General features: G+C 39.7%; 2 protein-coding genes across 2 annotated transcripts in view; one reads left to right on the forward strand and one right to left on the reverse strand.

Annotated features, from left to right (window-relative positions):
• The window catches only part of LOC102819856 (butyrophilin-like protein 1-like), a 10767-nt gene extending 3194 nt beyond the window's left edge, over nt 1-7573 (reverse strand). The window contains exons 1-7 of the mRNA XM_006860543.1: nt 7510-7573; nt 2783-3124; nt 1589-1870; nt 1235-1435; nt 502-522; nt 368-394; nt 160-186 (exon numbers count right to left, since the gene is read on the reverse strand). Of these exons, the coding sequence (XP_006860605.1) occupies nt 160-186; nt 368-394; nt 502-522; nt 1235-1435; nt 1589-1870; nt 2783-3124; nt 7510-7573 (964 nt within the window). The remainder of the gene's footprint in view (nt 1-159; nt 187-367; nt 395-501; nt 523-1234; nt 1436-1588; nt 1871-2782; nt 3125-7509) is intronic.
• A 10119-nt stretch (nt 7574-17692) lies between these two features.
• LOC102820235 (butyrophilin subfamily 1 member A1-like) overlaps nt 17693-19466 on the forward strand; it is a 7374-nt gene continuing 5600 nt past the window's right edge. The window contains exons 1-2 of the mRNA XM_006860544.1: nt 17693-17771; nt 18266-18613. Coding sequence (XP_006860606.1) covers nt 17693-17771; nt 18266-18613 — 427 coding nt within the window. The remainder of the gene's footprint in view (nt 17772-18265; nt 18614-19466) is intronic.

Raw genomic sequence — 19466 nt, forward strand, 5'->3', positions numbered from 1 at the left:
TGAGTCTCCAGACAAAATACCACAGAGTGGTATCAAATCAGTCTCTACAACTTACAAGTGAACAGGTGTGTGAGTGTGTATTTCTCAGAATAGTAGAGGCCTATTATTCTCAGAATAGTAGAGGCACTTGACAAGATTCAAGGTCTGGACATTACTTACCAGGATATAGCAGGGCCTTTCTCCAATCTAAAACAGAACAAATCCAGAAAAACAAGGTGAAAAGTTAACCTGCAGCTTCACATTCCTCCCCTTACTATTTCCTTCCATTAGTTACATAAAAATTGTTTAGTTTTTTCTTCTAAGGAGAGAGCCAATCAATTGCAGACATCAGGATATCCAGTAATGGGGGAAAACCAAAGTCTCTTACCTTCCCTGTATAAGGCTTTTCGCTGTTCTGAATGGGGAACAACAACAACAACAAAAAAACGTCAGTAAGACTCAGAACAGATGTTAAAAGGGGAAGCTGACTTTACATATAGTAACAGAAAAAACAAGACTCACCAAGGTCATTCTTCAGTTTCCCTGAATGAGTAAGAGACATAAAATCCATTAAATTGAGTTGTGTCTGACCCTGAATTTAGGGAGTACCTGGAAGAATTCAGTTTGACTTTCCCTTGAGGATCCCATAATTAAGTAAAGTTGAAAAGATTAGATCACATTTATGTCAAATAGAAAATAGCAGGGAGCTAAGAAAAGCGACGTTGGAAGTGCTAGAGTCACAGAGAAGTACTCAGTCTGTAGAGAAGTGTAAGATTCCTTAGGGAATTCTAAAGAATGGCTAGAACAACAAAGCTGATGTTGTTGTGTAGTTACGTGCCATTGAGTCAGTTCTGACTCATAGCGAGTGGCTGGTGAACTTGAACTGCTGACCTTGTGGTTCAAACTAACCTTGCAGCCCAGAGCATTAACCCACAGTGCCACACCAGGACTCCAGAACAACAAGGTAGAAAAAAAGCCTTTTCAGACAGTAAGTATAACAGTAGTACAGATATGGAACCATGAAAGAGCATGGTGTGAGTTTTAAGAGCCACACTTTAGAGACCTCATGAACACTGCCCACCAATCAGCATCCCACATCGTTCTCCTCTCCATAGGGCTTCCAACTCTACAGAATGCTTGCTCTCCTGTGTTTCCCTTAGGAATCTTTGGCAAACTTTGGTTTCTCTATCTGCCCAATACATCCCATGTTCAGTTTTCCCATGAACCTTGAATTTGCTCTGTTGCCCCCATTTACCTCTGATTTCAAGTGCATTTTCCTTTCTCTTCCTCATCTCATCCCTTTCAGAAGCTTTTTCTTCCCTTTTCTTTATTTCTACCAGTTTGGCTTGATGTTCTCTCCATCCAAAGTAGCTGATCCCAATGAGGAGAAGTCCCAGCACAGGGATTGTCCCAGCCAGGGCTGCCTTCCATGGAGACATCCTGGGGAAGAAGGGCTCTGACATTGGCACAGGGAGATATAGTCAGAGATAGACTTGGAAGAAGCCCTTCTCTCTCTATGGTTCTCTTTAGCCCTCCTTTCTTCTCAACCCTGATTTCTATCTTCTTTCACGATCCCTCAACTCTCCCTTGAGGTTTGAGCCTCACTGACCTGGAAGGAAGATGGCTGATGCTTTCTCTTGACCAGACAGAGGATTTTGGACAGTGCAGGTCACATTGCTCAGGCTGCTGTCCGTAACCACAAGAGATGCCTCCACATGGAAGAGCCCATCTCCATCTTGAGTCAGGAACTCAGAGAGGGATGGTAGCGTCAGTCCAGCCATGTCTTTCCATTGCAACTTGGGTTTGGGAAACCAGCCACCTGAGGAACATAGCACTCGGATTCCACCATCTTCAGGTCCCGTCATGTATACATTAGGAGCAGAACCCAAACCTGAGGAAAGAAAACATGTGTCTGAGGCCTGTGGTTGTCCAGACTCAGGAGTGCCTGAGACTGAAGGTTGAATTTACCTTCAGTAGGTGGTGGTGATTATTGTGCCTTGGAATCAGTTCCGACTCACAGCGACCCTGTACAGAGTTTTTGAAGCTGTAAATCTTTAAGGGAGTAGAAAGTCTCTTATTTCTCCAATAGAACCACTGCTGACCATGATATTAGCACCCTGACTTGTAACCACTATACTACTTGAGCTCCTTTACCTTCAGTAGACTGATGACTGAATTGAAGATCACAAGTCATGTACCTGCTCATGACCAGCTTCAGGCTCACTTGTGATTCAGTTTTGAATTCAACTTAAAGCCTGTACTTGACACTGTACTTAAACGGATAGAACTTTGGGCTCATTCCAGAAAGAGAAGGGGAAAAAAAGGATAAGTAAAGCTAGAAAAGGAGTTTAATTCGGTTTGTTGTTTTTCTCTCTTGATTGAATAAAAACTAAAAGTGCCAATACTTACCTGAATGAATACTAGTGAATTCATTTTCTGAGATGTTTTAGGATAGCAGAATACTTATATATGTATATTCTGTCTGTCTTGGTATTTAAAAAAATAGAACACACAGTCTTATCCTCACTGTTGTTGTTGCTAAATGCTGTCAAGTTGGTTTGGACTCACAGTAACCTTGAATAGGGTTTCGAGGAGCAGCTGGTGGGTTTGAACTGCCAATCTCGTGGTTAGCAGTCCAATACTTATCCTCACTGTACAGGTTAGGAAATTGGCATTCTGCAAGGTAAAGTAGCATGCCAACTTATGGAAGATCAAAAGAAATGCCAGGTTAGGAATCTGGATAGCCTCGCTTTTCTCTCTACTTTACACCACAACATGTACATTTTGTGCCATGGTAACATACCTATAACATTCAGCTCCACAATGGCCTCTTGGGAGATGTCACCATCCTTAAAATGGCATCGGTACTGGCCGTCATCAGAGACACGGACATGCTGAATCACCAGTGCCACGCTCCCCTTGTTTCTCATCAACTCCGTCCTGCCTCGATACTCCAGCATCTGCTCCCCACCTTGTTCTTGCCCATTCTGGTACACAAGTACAGCAGGGGATAGCTGGGTTCGGTACCACCGGATATGCATGCTGTCTACATTGCTCTCAGGGGAAAGCTGGCAGGGTAGAGTGGCATCTGCTCCAAGTTGGACTATGACAGGTTCAGCTGGTCCCTTCACAGTAAACCCAGACACTACATGGATATCAAAGACAGATTAGGAGAGTAAGTGCTAGGAAATAAGATGGAAAATCAACTAATTTTATTTAGAAATTCAAACATATTTGTATTGTTTTCCAAGAAGTAGTTGTCATTGTTGTTTTAAGTGACACTGAATCGATTCTGACTCATAGCGATCTTGTACAGGGTTTCCAAGAAGCAGCTGGTCGGTTTGAACCTCGGACCTTGTAGTTCACAGTATAGTGTTTACCCTACAGAGCCACACCAGGATTTAAAAAGATACATACAGAAGCAAAATCAAACATCTTCAACTATTTTTCCTCTACTACTCCTGCTGTGGCACTGTGGGTTAATGCGTCAGACTGCAAAGTCATTTGAACTGCAAGGTTGGCGGTTCAAGCTCACCAGCTGCTCCTTGGAAACCCTTATAAGGTCACTATGGGTCAGAATCGACTTGACGGCTCTTTACAACAACAATAACAACTTACCAACAGATTACATTAGTTTCTCCACAAATAAAAACTATTGGTAGTTGGCCATTTAAAATATATTTGTTTATGCATTTAGAAATGTTGTTGTTCTTAGGTATCAAGTAGGTTCCACCTCTTAGCAACCCTGAATACATTAGAAGGAAATATTGCTAGACCCTGTTCCATCCTTAACACTGCAATGTTTGTGCCCATTGTGTGTAATTTTGCAGCTACTTCAACAGTGACAAGCCTAAAATTGTGAATACTAAATAACAATTTAGATAAATATTAATATTAGGAGATTTATGAGGACTGCTCAAAGGAGTAAGGGATATTGATATGAAGAACATCCCCATTCCTACCCCAACCCATTGGACTGTCTATTAGCAGATGATACAGCCTAAGTTTCCCCAGTTTATTGAGGGTCGTCCTTTTTTTCACTGACCCTCTACTTTAGCATGCCTGATGTTCTTCTCCAGGGACTGGTCCCTCTGAACAACATGTACAAAGTACCTGAGATGAAGTCTGCCATCTTTGCTTCTGAGAAGCATTCATGCTGTACTGCTTCCAATACAAAATGCTAATTTTTCTGGCAATCCAAGGCATATTTAACATTATTTGCCAACACTATAATTCAAAGGCATAAATTTTTCTTCAGTCTTCTTAATTCATTATTCATGCATTATTCCTTATTCATTTATAAACAGTTTTCATATATAAGCTATGTAAAATCTATATAATATTTATTAGTAATCAAATGGAGTCCTGGTGTGGTTCTGTGGGATAATGTACTGGACTGTAAGGTTGGTGTGAACCTCAAGGTCAGTGGTTCAAACTCACCAACTGCTCTCAGAAACCCTATAGAGGGTTGCTATGAGTTGGCACTGATTCAATGGCACTTAACAACAACAATAATAATTAATTAAATGGGCCAAAATAACTAATTAAGCAATTATTATTATTATTTAGTGAACACTTTCCCTTCTATTTCATCTCTTTTTCTCCCAATACCCTGCTCTTAGGTGATAAGATAGACATTTCTGACCTTTCTTGTTGAAGGGTGAGAATATTATTAGTGTTTTATTCCAGAATGAAAAGCAAAACTTGTAAGGTAAGAAAAACTTTTATTTTAAAATAAATATGAAGTCTTAGAATCATAGGTGAAATGATTTCATGAAAACTAATTTCTTGGGGTAGGTGGTGTCAGGACTTGGAGACCTGTAGCTCCAGATGTTGAGATGCAGTGTGGTCTTGAGCTGAGAGGGTAGATGGAGTGCCCAGTGAGTGAAGGAGAATGCTGCAGGCCTAAATGGGAATTTTGTCTAAATTAGAGAAGAAGCTCCCTTCTTTAGTTACTTCAGAGTCATCTGCCTGGAAATTATTTTTACTACAGAAACTCATGATGACTGAAAGGTGACTGGTGGCACTGAACAAAACTTGAGGTTCTAGCATATTGTAGATTCTATGACTGGTAAGGACTCAAGGTCCTGCAAATGCATTGACTCTAACATGGAAACACTTTGGAAAGGATACCCAGAAGACAAAGGCACAGAACTTAGAGGAAGTTTCCAGTGTCCAGCAATCTCAGAGAGGGTTGATCAAGTGGTCTGGGCAGATAGCATGACAGAACCAATTATACTGGATAGGAGTCATGATCCTTTCTTTTTCTCCATTTTTTTGTTTTGTGTGTAAAACTTAGTGTTCTGGCATAACTCAAAGGATGTTGTTGTTGTTAAGTACCGTGGAGTCGGTTCCGACTCATAGTGACCCTGCACAGGGTTTCCAAGGCTGTAAATCCTTACGGGAGCAGAAAGGCTCATCTTTCTCCCACAGAACCGCGGGTAGTTTTGAACTGCAGACCTTGAAGTTAGCAGCCTGATTCATAACCACTACGCTACCAGAGCTCCTTAACTCAAAGGATATAGGTGACTAATTCAAAGGACACAAATGACTGTCTGCAAATTTTTGGTAATACTCATTACCTGAGCAGTTTGATTTAGAACAAAGGTATGAAATAGTACTTACAGTGACAATGTAGTGGGAAAAAGAATTCTGTTTTACATATGTGGGACTGTTAAATATTTATTTCTGCAACAATCATTTCAGTACATAGAGTTCTGGTGTGGTGCTGTGGGATAAGCATGGTCACTCCTTGGAAACCCTGGACAGGGTCGCTATGAGTCGTAGTGGACGCAATGACACTTAACAACAACAAGTCATAATTGTTTTTAATACTGCCTACTTCAAAGTTTTAATTTATTTTTATCAATGCATACTTCTGTTGCTTCTAATTTAATATCATTACAAATAGTCCTAAAATGAACATTCTTATTCAAACATGTATTCACAAGTGAAAGCACCTTTATGAAAGAAATTTCTAGTATAGAATTGCTGAATCAATTTACATAAGCATTTACAATTTACATAAGCTCACTGCCTAATTGACATCGAATGAAAGAGACAAGAGTAAAATGTCATTATTGTGATCTTATAGTTGGTTACTCTCCAAATATGGGATCTGAAAATCCATCCTGAAGAGTTCTTTCATTTTATAAAAAAGGGACTCATGTTCCAACAAAGCCAGTTGGTGTTGAGTCCCCTCTGAGTCAGGGTTACACCTTGACGCTGAACAGGTTTAATGGCGGAATCTCTATACTAAAGATACTAAGGCAGACAAAGAAGAAAGGCTTGGTTAACATCCAAAAATCAGCCAATGAAAACCCTGTGGCTCTTAACAAAACATTGTGCCACCCACAACCGATCATAATCATGGTGAAAGACTAGGAAGTTTTTCCTTCCATTGTGCATATGGTCTGCAGTGGGTCAGGGTGGACTCAATAATAGCTAACAACAACATGTCCCAGATAGAAAAATTATTTATATAAAATCACAACCAGATAGAGTTCAGGAATCTTGACTCCAAAGTCTTTGTGCTCAGACATAGGTTTTAGTGGCAGTCTGAATATTACCAAGTATAATTTTACAGTTACTTCAAGACTATACAGACTTAAACTGCATATACTAACAACAATTTAGATAAATATTAATAGTAGGAGATTTATGAGGAATACTCAAAGGAGTAAAGGGTGTTGATATGAAGGAAAACACCCCCACTCCTACATCAACCCATCAGACCTCCTGTTAGCAGATGACACACCTCAGTTTCCTCATGAAATGACTGTCTTTGGTAGAGGTAGGTTGTGTCATTTACATAAAAATGAGCAGTTGAAAAAGAACAAGCAAGAACAGAACATGAGACAACACTGACCTGTTGAGTACCATGTGGGCACCAGGAGAAGGAGAAGATGGATGAGGAAATGAGCTGGAGAGAAGCTTGGGAACTCCACCATCTTCTTAGAGTAGAACTAGTGTATGTAGGAAGCGTGGAGATGTTCACTCAGATGAGATACTCTACAGAAGAAACACCGCCCAGTATGAATGTTTAGAAACACAAAAGAACCCTTTTCAAAGACTTACCTCATTTTACAAAATAACATGGGTTATTTTGCTTCATTGGGTTTTGTATTTTGCTATTATTGTTTGGCTCTGTTTCTACCTCAAAGACTTTAATACTTTAAAACACTGTTATTTTATCTTTTTTCTGGTGCCTGCACTCCCACCTCCAGTGTATCGTTGTTTTCTTTCCCTGTCTTTCTGCAACAACCAACCGTTTCCTCAGCAGATGTGAGAACTATAAATTATAGATTGTCCCCTTTGTTCTGTGGGCTCTTGTTTATCTGTGTATTTCCCTTCGCAACAAGGCTCTCTTGAAACTGAAAACCTCTAGTTCAAAGGTAAGAAATAAAATTACACAAAAGGACAAAACTAGCCTATTTCTCTCAGCCTATCTTCCTCCTACTTGCTCTTGTTTATTTTTACCACAATCATCTCTTGTGGTTTACCTCCCAGAATGGAAAGGTACTTTCTCACCATTTTGGCCTTCTGTTTTCAGCATCCACACTTCCCACAGACCCACCTGCACAGCTCCCCACATTTCTCGCTCACCATATGAGTTGACCCATGGCAGTTCCTGGAAGCTCCTGGTTTCTTCAGTGAACCTACAAATCTATGATCGAGAGGCAGTTTGCACCTGCTGCTCCTGTGGTCAGCATTCAAGGTGTGGCAAACAAGGTCCGGGTTATGGGGAAGGAGGCATTTCTAATTCCAGAACTGGGAAAATATTTTTTGGGAGAGAGACGAGCAAGGTTGTCTAGAGGCGCTGGCTTTTGAATAACTCTGTTATAATGAATCTTACTAAAAGGTCAAAGCCTGCCTCCAGCTCCTCCGGATACTCTGAAAGTGAAACTAATAAAACCACACACACACACCAGAGGATTTTGGACTTTCTGGATTATAGAATGATAATGTGGGTGTAGCTCACTTCACCACCTTCAATGAGCCAGATCCGCATTGTGAAGGGGGAGGGGCTCATCTTTCGATAATTTGGTCTGTCAGTCACCTCAAGTTTCAGCTCATAGGATTAATTGATATAGAATAAAATCAGGAAAAATATGCTTCTCCCTATCATATCAAGGAGCTCTGGTAGCGTAGTGGTTACAAAACAGGCTGCTAATCTCAAGGTCAGCAGTTCGAAACTACCAGCTGTTCCGCCGGAGAAAGATGAAACTTTCTGCTTCCGTAAAGATTTACAGCCTCGAAAACCCTGTACAGGGTCGCTATGAGTCTGAACCAACTCCACGGCATAGAACCACCACCCCATCATATCAATGGAGTCCTGATGTGGCGCTGTTGTTTAATGCGCTGGAGTGCCAAGTAGGTTTGAACTGCAAGGCTGGCGGCTCAAGCTCACCAGGTGCTCCTCAGAAATCCTACACAGGGTCGTTATGGGTCGGAATACGACTCTACGGCACTTAACAACAAGAACATCTTATCATAATTGGTAATGGAGTACGCCTGCTTGTTGTTGTTAGGTGCTATGGAGTCGGTATCACTCATAGAGACCCTAAGCTCAACAGAACAAAACACCGCTGAATCATGGGCCAACCTCGCAATCGTTTGAGCCCATTAATGCTGCCATTGTGCCAATCCATCTCGATGGGAATCTTCCTCTTTTTCTCTGACGCTCCACATTACCAAACATGATATCCTTCTCCAGTCCCTCATGACACTATGTCTAAAGTATGAAAGAAATTTGGCCATTCTGGCTTCCAGGAGCACTCTGGTTGTATTTCTTCCAACACAGATCTATTTGCTCTTTTGGCAGTCCATGGTAATTTCAATATTCTCTAACACCATAACTCAAATGCATCAATTATTCTACAGTCCTATCCAACTTTCGCATGCATATGAGGTTATTGAGACTACCATGGCTTGCATCAGGCACACCTTAGTCCTCAAACTGACATCTTTGCTCTTCAACATTTTAAAGATGTCTTGTGCAGTGTATTTGCCAAATGCAATACATTTTTTTATTTTCTCACTGCTGTTTCCATGAGTGTTGATGGTTGATCCAAGCAAAATTTAAGTCATTGACAACTTCGATCTTTTCTCCATTTATATGGATGCTATTTATTGGTCCAGTGGTGAGGATTTTTGCTTTCTTTACATTGAAATACAACCCATACTATAGGCTGTGGTCTTTGATCTTCATCAATAAGTATTTTAAGTTGTCTTTGCTTTCAGCAAGCAAGGTTGTATCATCTGTATATGGCAGGTTGTTAATGAGTCTTCCTCCAATACTGATCCCATGCTTTTCTTCATATAATCCAGCTTCTCTGATTGTTTGTTCAGCATACAGATTGAATAAGTGTGGGGAAAGAATAAAACCCTGGCACACACCTTTCCTAATTTTAAGCATTTGCACAGAGGTCTGAAATGGAGAGCTGTGGACTCCAAGAATTTTAGTTCTATATTTCCAAGAAGTTTAGAAATTACAGTAGCAGAACAGAGTAAAATGATTGCCCCTTGCCAGCACATAGAATGTGTTCAAAGAGTGTTTTCTTTCCATTTCCATGCTTTTCAAGTTAAATTAATTCTTCCTCAATTCATATAAGGCTTAAAGATAATCAGGGACACAAATAGCTATCATATAATATTAGTGTGCCAGCTACTAACAGTTTGAACAAAGGGATCCTAAGCAAACATTCTCTAGACGTAATGACTTACATACACCTTTTGTATTTATCAAAATTTTGAGCTATCATAAATTTACCCTGTATTATATTTCTTCTCTTTCCTCAAGCTCCTCTTGCTACCTCTTAGGATCACTTCCAAAATATTCACTAAAAAAAATTATCATTATATATAAGTGTGTGTGTTGTTGTTGTTAAGTGCCATCAAGTTGGTTCCAACCCATAGTGTCCCTGTATAGGGCTTCCGAGGAGCGGCTGGTGAACTTCAGCCACTGACTTGCAGTTCACACAGACTTTGCAGTACAGCATATTAATCCACAGAGACACACGAGGACTTCATGTATATAACAAGGTACAACTATCAGTCTCTCCCTGTACAGAGGAAAGACAGTAATGAGAATTAAAGATGCTTGGAAACAATTAGTCCAATGGACTAATGGGTCATGTGGGCATCCGTCTTTACAGCCCTGAAACCAGTACTAGATGGTGCCCACATACCACTACCAGCTTCTCTAAATGGGATCACATTAGAAGGTCTTCGATAGAATGAGAGAAAATGTGGAACAAAACTCAAGATCATAAAAAATAACCAGACTTACTGATCAGATAGAGACTGATAGAACCCTGAGACTATGACCCTTGGTTACCATTCAGGTCTGAAAATGAACACACCCCCATAGTTCAGTTTTCAGCCAAGCAATAGGTGCATATAAAGGGGGGACAACGACACTAGTGAGGTATGCATACCAAAAACTGGTCAGCCATTCAAGATCAAAATGGCAGCATTTACCCTAAGGATACAATTCAGAAAAGCGGGGAAAGAAGGTCGAGTAGAAAAAAGAAGCACAGGGTACAAGCGGAATAAATGATGTTACATTGAGGGGATTGTAATCATTGAGATGTAACAAAGTGTATGATTTGTTGAATGGAAAACTATCTGTTCTGTAGACCTTCACTCAATTCACAATGAAAACAAAATTTAATTAGCTATATTATTAACATGCAATGTTGCCGTTAAGTGCCGTCAAGTCTGTTCCGACCCATAGTGACCCTGTATAGGATTTCCATGGAGCAGTTGGTGAGCTGCAGTTCAAACAACTTTGCAGTCTGACGCATTAACCCACAGCGCCACACCAGGACTCCAAGGCACATTTCAATAAGATTTCACAAAACACTGTTGGGGAAAAAGTACTAAAACCAAAATCTCCTCTTGACCCACAAAACCTCTCCAGAAATGGAAAAAAAAAAGGCAAGTTTTATTTTTGAATAAGCATTAATTAGAAGCATAAAATAGGACACCCTAGTGGTGCAGTGGTTAAGGCACTTGGTAGCGAGCCCAAAGGTCAATTTGTTAGCTTGCAAGCCCAAGCTAACAAAGAATAAAAACTTCAGAATCTGGGAAATGTGTTATTTATAAAAGCAGAAGAGCCCTATATTTCACCATACATCTGTCATGCCAAAAACAGTTAAATGTCTTGTTTCTAAAACCCAGTGGAAACTACAATTATCTAAGCAACAGAAAAAGGAGAAAATAAAGTTCTATACCAAAAGGGTTTCAGACTATTTCCTTTCACAAAACACTTCTAATTTTTAAAATGTGATGATTTAAGAAGCGTAAATTGCTGGGTTTGAATGCAGAGGTTTGGAAGAGGAAGAGACTGTAGAATATTTTGGGATACATCTCTATTTACCACAAACCTGGGTTGCAATTGTTATTTGAGTTGGAGTAAAGTGGAAAGACAGGAAATGTAGCAGATGTTGTTTGTTGAAGTTAGCAATCTGGACATAAAGGAGACACATGCTAATTTGATCAGTTTCCTTACAGTTTTGATAGCCTCTCCCCCCACTCCCATACGGTTTTCTCAAGGGACATTGTGTGCCTTTCCTCTGATGCTTACTAATGTTTTAAGATTAAATTATTTTTCAAAAGCATGATAGCATCACTCAAATTCATGTCAAAACCATGTCTGTCTGACAAATGAAAACCAAAATATCTAATGAAATTATTAGATACTTAAACAAGTTTCATAAAGGATACTTGGAATGAAGATATATTTTGGAATTTGTATCAACAGATCTGGGAAAGGTTTGGCACTCCAATGGAAGAACGTGGTATATACATATTGCACTCTATCATTCAGTTGGAGTACAGGTGTGGCGTTTCAGGTTAATACACTGGACTACAAGGTTGGTTTGAAGCACAACACCAGAGGTTCAAGCTCACAAGGAGCTCCTTGGAAACCCTATACAGAGTTACTATGAGTCAGAACCCACTTTAGGGCACTTAACAACAACAACATCATTCAGTTAATCCATCTTCATTGCCTTATATGAACTTCTATAAAAACAAAATTATAAAAAAAATTAAAGATCTCATCAAGTCATAAAGCAGTTTTCTTCCAAATTTCTTGACATAGACTAGTGAATGCTTCCAGTGGTGCATCAGATTGTTCATATAGTTCAATTGTTATTCTATCAACTCCTGGAGTCTGTTTTTCATCAGTGCCTTCAGTGCAGCTTGGACTTCTTATCCAATACCATTAGTTTTCTAATCATATGCCACTTTCTCAAATGGTTGAACATCACCCAATTCTTCTTGGTACAGTGACTCTGAATTCCTTCCATCTACTTTTGTTGTTTCCTGCATCATACAATATTTTGTCATAGAATCTTTCAATACCGCAAGTCAAATCTTGAATTTTTTCTTCGGCTCTTTCGGTTTGAGAAATGCTGAGCATGTTCTGTTTTGGATTTCTAATTCCAGGTCTTTGCACATTTCATTATAATATTTGACTTTGTCTTCTAGTATTATCCATTTAACATTTTTTGTTCAATATTTTTACCTCATCATTTCTTATTTACTTGAGCTACTCTCTGTTCAAGAGCTCGTTTCAGAGTCACCTATGGCATTCACTTTGTTCTTTTCTTTCTTTCCTGTCTTTTAAATGACCTTGTGTTTTCTTCATGTATGGTATTCTTGATGTTATCTCTGGTCTTCAATCACTAGTGTTTACTTTATTAAATATGTGCTTTAGATAGTCTCTAAATTCAGATATGTTCAAGTTCATAGTAGGGTAAGTGTGAACTTGTTTTAATTTTCTCCTGCTTCAGTCTGAATTTTCATCACAGCAATAGATGATCTCTTCCACAATTAGTTGTTTTGGCTGATGATATTGAGCTTCTCCGGCCTCTCTTTCCATAGATGTAGTCAATTTGATTCCTGTGTATTCCATCTGTTGAAGTCCACGTGTATAGTCAATGTTTATATTGTTGAAAAAAAAGGTATTGGCAATGAAGAAGTCCTTGGTCTTGCAAAATTCTATCATGCAATCTGCATTTCTATCACCAAGGCCATATTTTCCAACTATTAATCCTTACTCTTTGTATTCAGCTTCTGCATTCTGATCGCCAATAATTATTAATGCATATTGATTGCATGTTAGATCAATTTCAGACTGCAGAAGTTGATGAAAATCTTCAGTTTCTTCATCACTGACTTTGGTGGTTGATGCATCATTTGAATAATAGTTGTATTAGTTGGTCTTCCTTGTAGGTGTATAGATATTACCCTTTTACAAACAGCATTGTACTTCAAGATAAATCCTGATATGTTCTTTTTGATGATGACTGTGACACCATTCCTCTCTAATTTGTCATTCCTGACATAGTAAACCATATGATTGTCAGATTCAAAATAGCCAATACCTGTACATTTCAGCTCACTATATTGAGCTTTATACATTCCATTTTAATTTGGAAGTCTTGCTATTTTCCTAGAATTGTACTTCATACATTCCATGTTCTGATTATTAATGGATGTTTGTAGATGCTTCTTCTCAATTTGAGCCATACCCATTAGCAAATGATAGTACCAAAAGCTTCACTCCACCTACACCATTAAAGTTGACTCTACTTTGAGAAGGCATCTCTTCATCAGTCATGTTTTCAGTGTCGTCCGACCTGAAAGGTTCATTTTCTGGCACGGTATCAGGCAATGTTCTGCTTCTATTCATAGTAGAAACCCTCTGACCAAGTTGGATTGGCACAATGGCAGCAACAATGAGCATGTTGTTGTTGTTGATGTGTGCCATCAAGTTGGTAATAACTGGTAGCAGCCCTGTGTACAACAGAATGAAATACTGCCTGGTCCTGTGCCAACCTCACAATCATTCCTACATTTGAGTTCACTGCATCTACCACTGTGACAATCCATCTCATTGGGGGTCTTTCTCTTTCTCTATGACTCTTCACTTTACCAAACATGATATCCTTCTCCAGAGACTGGTCCCTCCTGACAGTATGTCCAAAGTATGAGAGACGAAGTCTGGCCATTGTGGCTTCCTAATAGTGTTCTGACTATACTTCTTCCAACACAGATTGGTTTGTTCTTTTGGCAGTCAATGGTACTTTTAATATTCTCCTCCACCACAAAACTCAAATGCATCAATTCTTCTATGGTCTTCCTTATTCACTGTCCAACTTTCACATGCATATGAGGTGTGCTTGGGTCAGGTGCACCTTAGTCCTCAAACTGACATCTTTGCTCTTGAACACTTTAAAGCTGTCTTGTACAGCAGATTTACCTAATGCAATATATCATTTAATCTCTTGACTGCCGCTTCAGTGAGTGTTGATGGTTGAGCTGACCAAAAGGAAGTCTTTAACAACTTCAATATTTTCTCCATTTATATGGATGCTGTTTATTGGTCCAGTGGTGAGGATTTTTGTCTCCTTTACATTGAGATGCAACCCATACCAAAGACTAATTGTTTTTGATCTTCATCAGTAAGTATTTTAAGTCTGAGCAAGCAAGGTTGTATCTTCTGCATATCACAAGTTGTTAATGAGTCTTCCTTCAATCCTGATGCCGCACTTTTCTTTATGTACTCCAATTTCTTGGATTATGTGCTCAGCATGCAGATTGAATAAGTATGGTGAAAGACCAGAACCCTGGTGCATGCCTTTGCTAATTTTAAACCATTCAGTGTTCCCTTGTTCTATCCGTACAACTGCCTCTTGGTCTATGTACAGGTTCTTCATGAGCACAATTCAGTGTTCTGGAATACTCATTCTTTGAAATGTTGTCTATAGCTTGTCATGATCAACACAATCGAAAGCCTTTGCATAATCAATAAAGTACAGGTGAGTCAATGCCAACTTAGCACCTAGCAACAATAGCAAAACCCTCAGAAGTTGACTCCCTATTCCTGCTACTGGGAGCTCCATTGAAATGTAACCGCCATGGGTGACTCTACTGGGATTTGAAACACTGGTGACATAGCTTCCAGCATTACAGCAACACACAAACGACCACAGTACACAAACTGACAGATAAGTGGAGTGTATATTATTAGCATCATACAATCTTTAGTAGCAATCTGCTCTTGATGAATGTTACCTTATCTCTACTGAAAGGCTAATCTTGGTTTTTGTTTTTTAATGATTTTTAAATGATATTTTTGTTTTTATATTAATAGTGACATATATGTGGTTTTTTAAAGAATGTGTCAGATTTGTATTTGGCTAGTCCTTTCCCCTTTTATACTATATATAGATGCCTGATCTTAGATCTCAAGTTTCAAAAATATGAAGTAGAGCTTTCTGAATCCTCTTAGATATCAGCACAGAAGTTTTTTGTCATTCTAAGCAAGGAAGACAATTGTCATAGAAATTGTAGGGCTTGAAGGATCTAAAACACAAAAATCAATGAGGTAAGCAGAGACAGCAATCTCATCCTTTTTCATTCTCATTGTTCACAGACAGAAAGGAAGACAAAAGGATCCAAAGGACTATTTTGGACAGTACATGTTTTCTTCTCATAAAGAGATATAACCCAGATTTCACTGGAGGATAGTTTTTTTATGTCTAGGAGAAGGACTGCTAGGAAGTTCTAATCTGTCCATGTTTTTTTCAATTTCCTGTCTAATGGAATAAGGATTCTAACTGACATAAAAAAGTATATAATCACAATGGCAGGCATATTGAAGTGACTTGTGTATAGTTTTAGCGTAATACAGCTGTTTTATATATGTTGTTATGTGCCATCAAGTCAATTCCTACTCATAGCTACCCTTTATAGGATTTCTGAGACTATAAGTCTCTACAGGAACAGAAAGCCTCATCTTTCTCCAACAAAGCAGCTGGTGGGCTCAAAGCAGTGGCCTTGTGGCTTATTGTACAGAGCCACCATGCTTATATATATATATATATTGTTGTTGTTAAGTGCTGTCAAGTCGGTTTGGTCTCATAGCAACCCTGTTTAGTGTTTCTGGCAAGCTACTGGTGAGTCTGAATCACCGACTTTGCAGTTCAAATGGACCTTGCTGTCAAGTGCTTACCCTACAGCACCACACCAGAATTCTCTTTATATATATATGTTGTTGTTAAGTGCCGTCGAGTCGGTTCCGACCCATAGCGACCCTGTGCAGGGTTTCCGAGGCTGTAAATCTTTACGGGAGCAGAACGCCTCATCTTTCTCCCACTGAGGGGCTGGTAGTTTCGAACTGCTGGCCTTAAGGTTCGCAGCCTGATTCGTAACCATTACGCTACCAGAGCTGATAGATAGATAGATAGATAGATAGATAGATAGATAGATAGATAGATAGATAGAGATATATATACTCGTGATGTGGCACTGTCAGATAAGCAATGGACTGCTGTCCAAACCCACCACCGGCTCCTTGGAAACCCTATGCAGGGTCACTGTGGGTCAGAACTGCCTCAATGGCAATTAGCAGAACAACATGTACCCCTCACACAGAATTTGAGGTGGATGTTATTAGTAAGCACATTGTCAGATGCGAAAACTAAGACATAAATATTATGCAAGGTGGCCTGTTATTAGCTGGTAAATAACATAGATAAGATTTTAATTCAGACAGTCTAATATTTGTGCTATTAACCTGGATAATATACTTCTTAGAATTAAACAAATCCCTTATTTTTAAATCCTCTTTACACTTTGATTGCTTGGTTCTCTGCTGTGGAGTCAGTTCTGACTCACGGCAACCCTGTTATAGGGTTTCCAAGGCTTTAAATCTCTACGGGAGCAGAAAGCCTCATCTTTCTCCCATGGAACAGCTGGTAGTTTTGAACTGTTGACCTTGAGATTAGCAGCCCAACTCTACCTACAAGAGCTCCTTTCTTCCCTCTTTGTTTCTATGTAATTACTAGATTTATTACCCAAGTCAGGTCAAAGTTCTCCTTCCTTATATAATTTTACTTTCAGTTTTGAGAATGTCGGGGTGATGGAAGAGAAGTGCTTACTACCAAGGGATTATTATGTGGGGATCTTCTTGCTTCCAGCTTTCTAAGTCAATTTAAAAGACCACCTAAAACTGTCTTCTGGGCCTCACGTTTTATGAGATCCTCTTGGCATTTTGGAGCAAGACTCACAGGAGACACCTGTAGGCAGCCAAGGAAGGAATGACAAAAAGTATGTTCCCTTGGTACAGCAACAGTGAGAGTGAGAAACCCAGAAGGCTTTCATCTCTATGAGAAGACCTGAAAATACGTGAGTGTTGTATCAGTGTCTTCTGGGTGATGGGCAAGAGGGAGGGAAGTTGGGGAACCCAGACAAAGACCTTGGGAGTTGACAAGTATAGACTATGTAGTATCTATTTTTGCCATGCAGGAATATGTGGGGAGAAAAATTCATTGAAGCCAGAGTAACATTTGTGTTAAAGCCAGCTCTTTCACTCTAGTCTATTGGACAAAATGACCTTGAGTAAGGGAAGAGTTTAGAGAGATTGTGGGCAGATTAGTCACCGCAGAATATGGCGGATAAAATGAAAACTGTTTCCTTAGAAAACAGAATCAAATAATCGTTTTGTTTTCCCCCTGAGTGTAAAAGGGTGTTCTTGATGTTCGCTGGGAAAGATACTGAAGTTGTTTGTCCAAGAGCTCCAAGAGCCCGTGAGCATTTTTGCCATATTCCTTTCACCTGTGAGTCTTATTCTTGTCTTTGCCCCAGCTGCTTGCTGCACCTTTTCTGTGCCATACTACAGCCTACACTGGGAAGGATGTTGGATTCCCTGCACTTCTCTCTGTCAACAGACCTCTTCTCTCTCCTGCTTCTCCAGGTGTCCATGTGGGGCTCAGGTAAGAACACTTCATATCTTCCATACCTGGGTTCTCTTGTTCTCAAAAAATTAAACAACCCTGTGTCTCCTCATATATACCTAGGTGAATTTGAAATCCACTATTTTGATATGATGATTTATTTTCCTCTACACTTCTTTAGAGAAAGAAACAGGTAGAATTACTTCACTAACACTCTCCCATTTATTCAGAACTCAGCTCAATGGTGTACACATTGCCAGATGCTCCAGAGCTGACTTAAACCTTCAGTTTCATGATTCCCCAGCACTCCTCAATCCTCCTTCCTAGCATTCACCACCATTGCAGTAAAAATGTTATTTAATGACTTCCCTGTGAATTGTAGGCTTATAAAGGTTAGTACTTACCTTTGTTTTATTCATTGCCACATCCTCAGTTAGACTATGTGCCACAAGTAATTGTATGAACGGTGCTTTGTTCTAAAGTACTCCAGCTGGTAATGCTGATATTCTTTTCCCTGTGGCTCTATTTCTCAGATACATTCGTGGTGATTGGTCCCTCGGAGCCCATTGTGGCCATGCTGGGTGCAGACACCATGCTGCCCTGTCGTGTGTCCCCAGTCATGAGTGTGGAGGACATGGAGCTGCGGTGGTTCCGCTCCCAGTTCTCAGAGGCTGTATATGTTTATCAGGATGGAAAGGAGCAGGTGGGAGAACAACTGGTAGATTTCAAAGGAAGAACTGAACTGGTGAAAGACTATATCACTGAGGGAAGAGTAAGTGTGCGAATCCGCAGTCTCCAGGTCTCAGACAATGGAATGTATAAGTGTTTCTTTAAGAAAGGCAGTGACTTTGAAGAAGCTACTTTGGAATTAAAAGTGATAGGTAAGTAGTTATCTGAGAATATATATCGCTCTCAGGGAAACATGGGCATTGTATGTTTGATCTTGGAGGCATGACCGGAAACACAGAGATGAAGAGACAGATATGCTTGGAGCTGATCAACATACTAAACCAGTGGTTTTGGCCTCAAATGTTCTTAATGTATATATGCATTTATTGTGCTGTACTTTTAAATTAGACTGCTTCCATGAGTATTTTTGCTAAGAATAGACTTTTTTTCCTGTCCCATGACTCTTTCTATGCATTGTGAACGAAAGCACTGTGCTTCCCAAAATGTACATTACTTTCAGGCCAGCACCCGAGTCAGCTGCAGTTGATAGATGGTGACTTGGCTGTGACCATTATGGGCAGGTCTCTAATGCAAAGTGTGGACTAAATGGAACTATACAGAGCACTGAGTTAACCATGATGGCTTTTATCATCATTGGTGTTGTTTTCTTTTTCATTGCAATAATTACTAGTATTATAATTCTTAGCCAAAAGAGATACTGTAGCTAAGACTCCTAGTGTGTCTATATATGAAGAACTGGGATAGGGCTGAGCTACACTGAAGGAAGTTCACACTATGTGATAGTAAGTTCAAAAGCAGGTAAAGTAAAATATGGTCTTAGGAGTCAAGATAGACATTGCATTCAAAGGACAAAAGGAGTCTCTAATGTTCTGTTTCATAGATATGTATATAAGGCAAAACATTACAGAACATATATATGTGTGTGTGAATAATAAGGAGCTCTGGTAGCGTAGTGGTTATGAATCGGGCTGCGAACCTTAAGGTCAGCGGTTCGAAACTACCAGCTGCTCCGCGGGAGAAAAATGAGGCTTTCTACTCCCGTAA

The sequence above is a fragment of the Chrysochloris asiatica genome, unplaced genomic scaffold (assembly GCF_000296735.1).
Source record: "Chrysochloris asiatica unplaced genomic scaffold, ChrAsi1.0 scaffold00038, whole genome shotgun sequence".
Lineage (NCBI taxonomy): Eukaryota > Metazoa > Chordata > Mammalia > Afrosoricida > Chrysochloridae > Chrysochloris > Chrysochloris asiatica.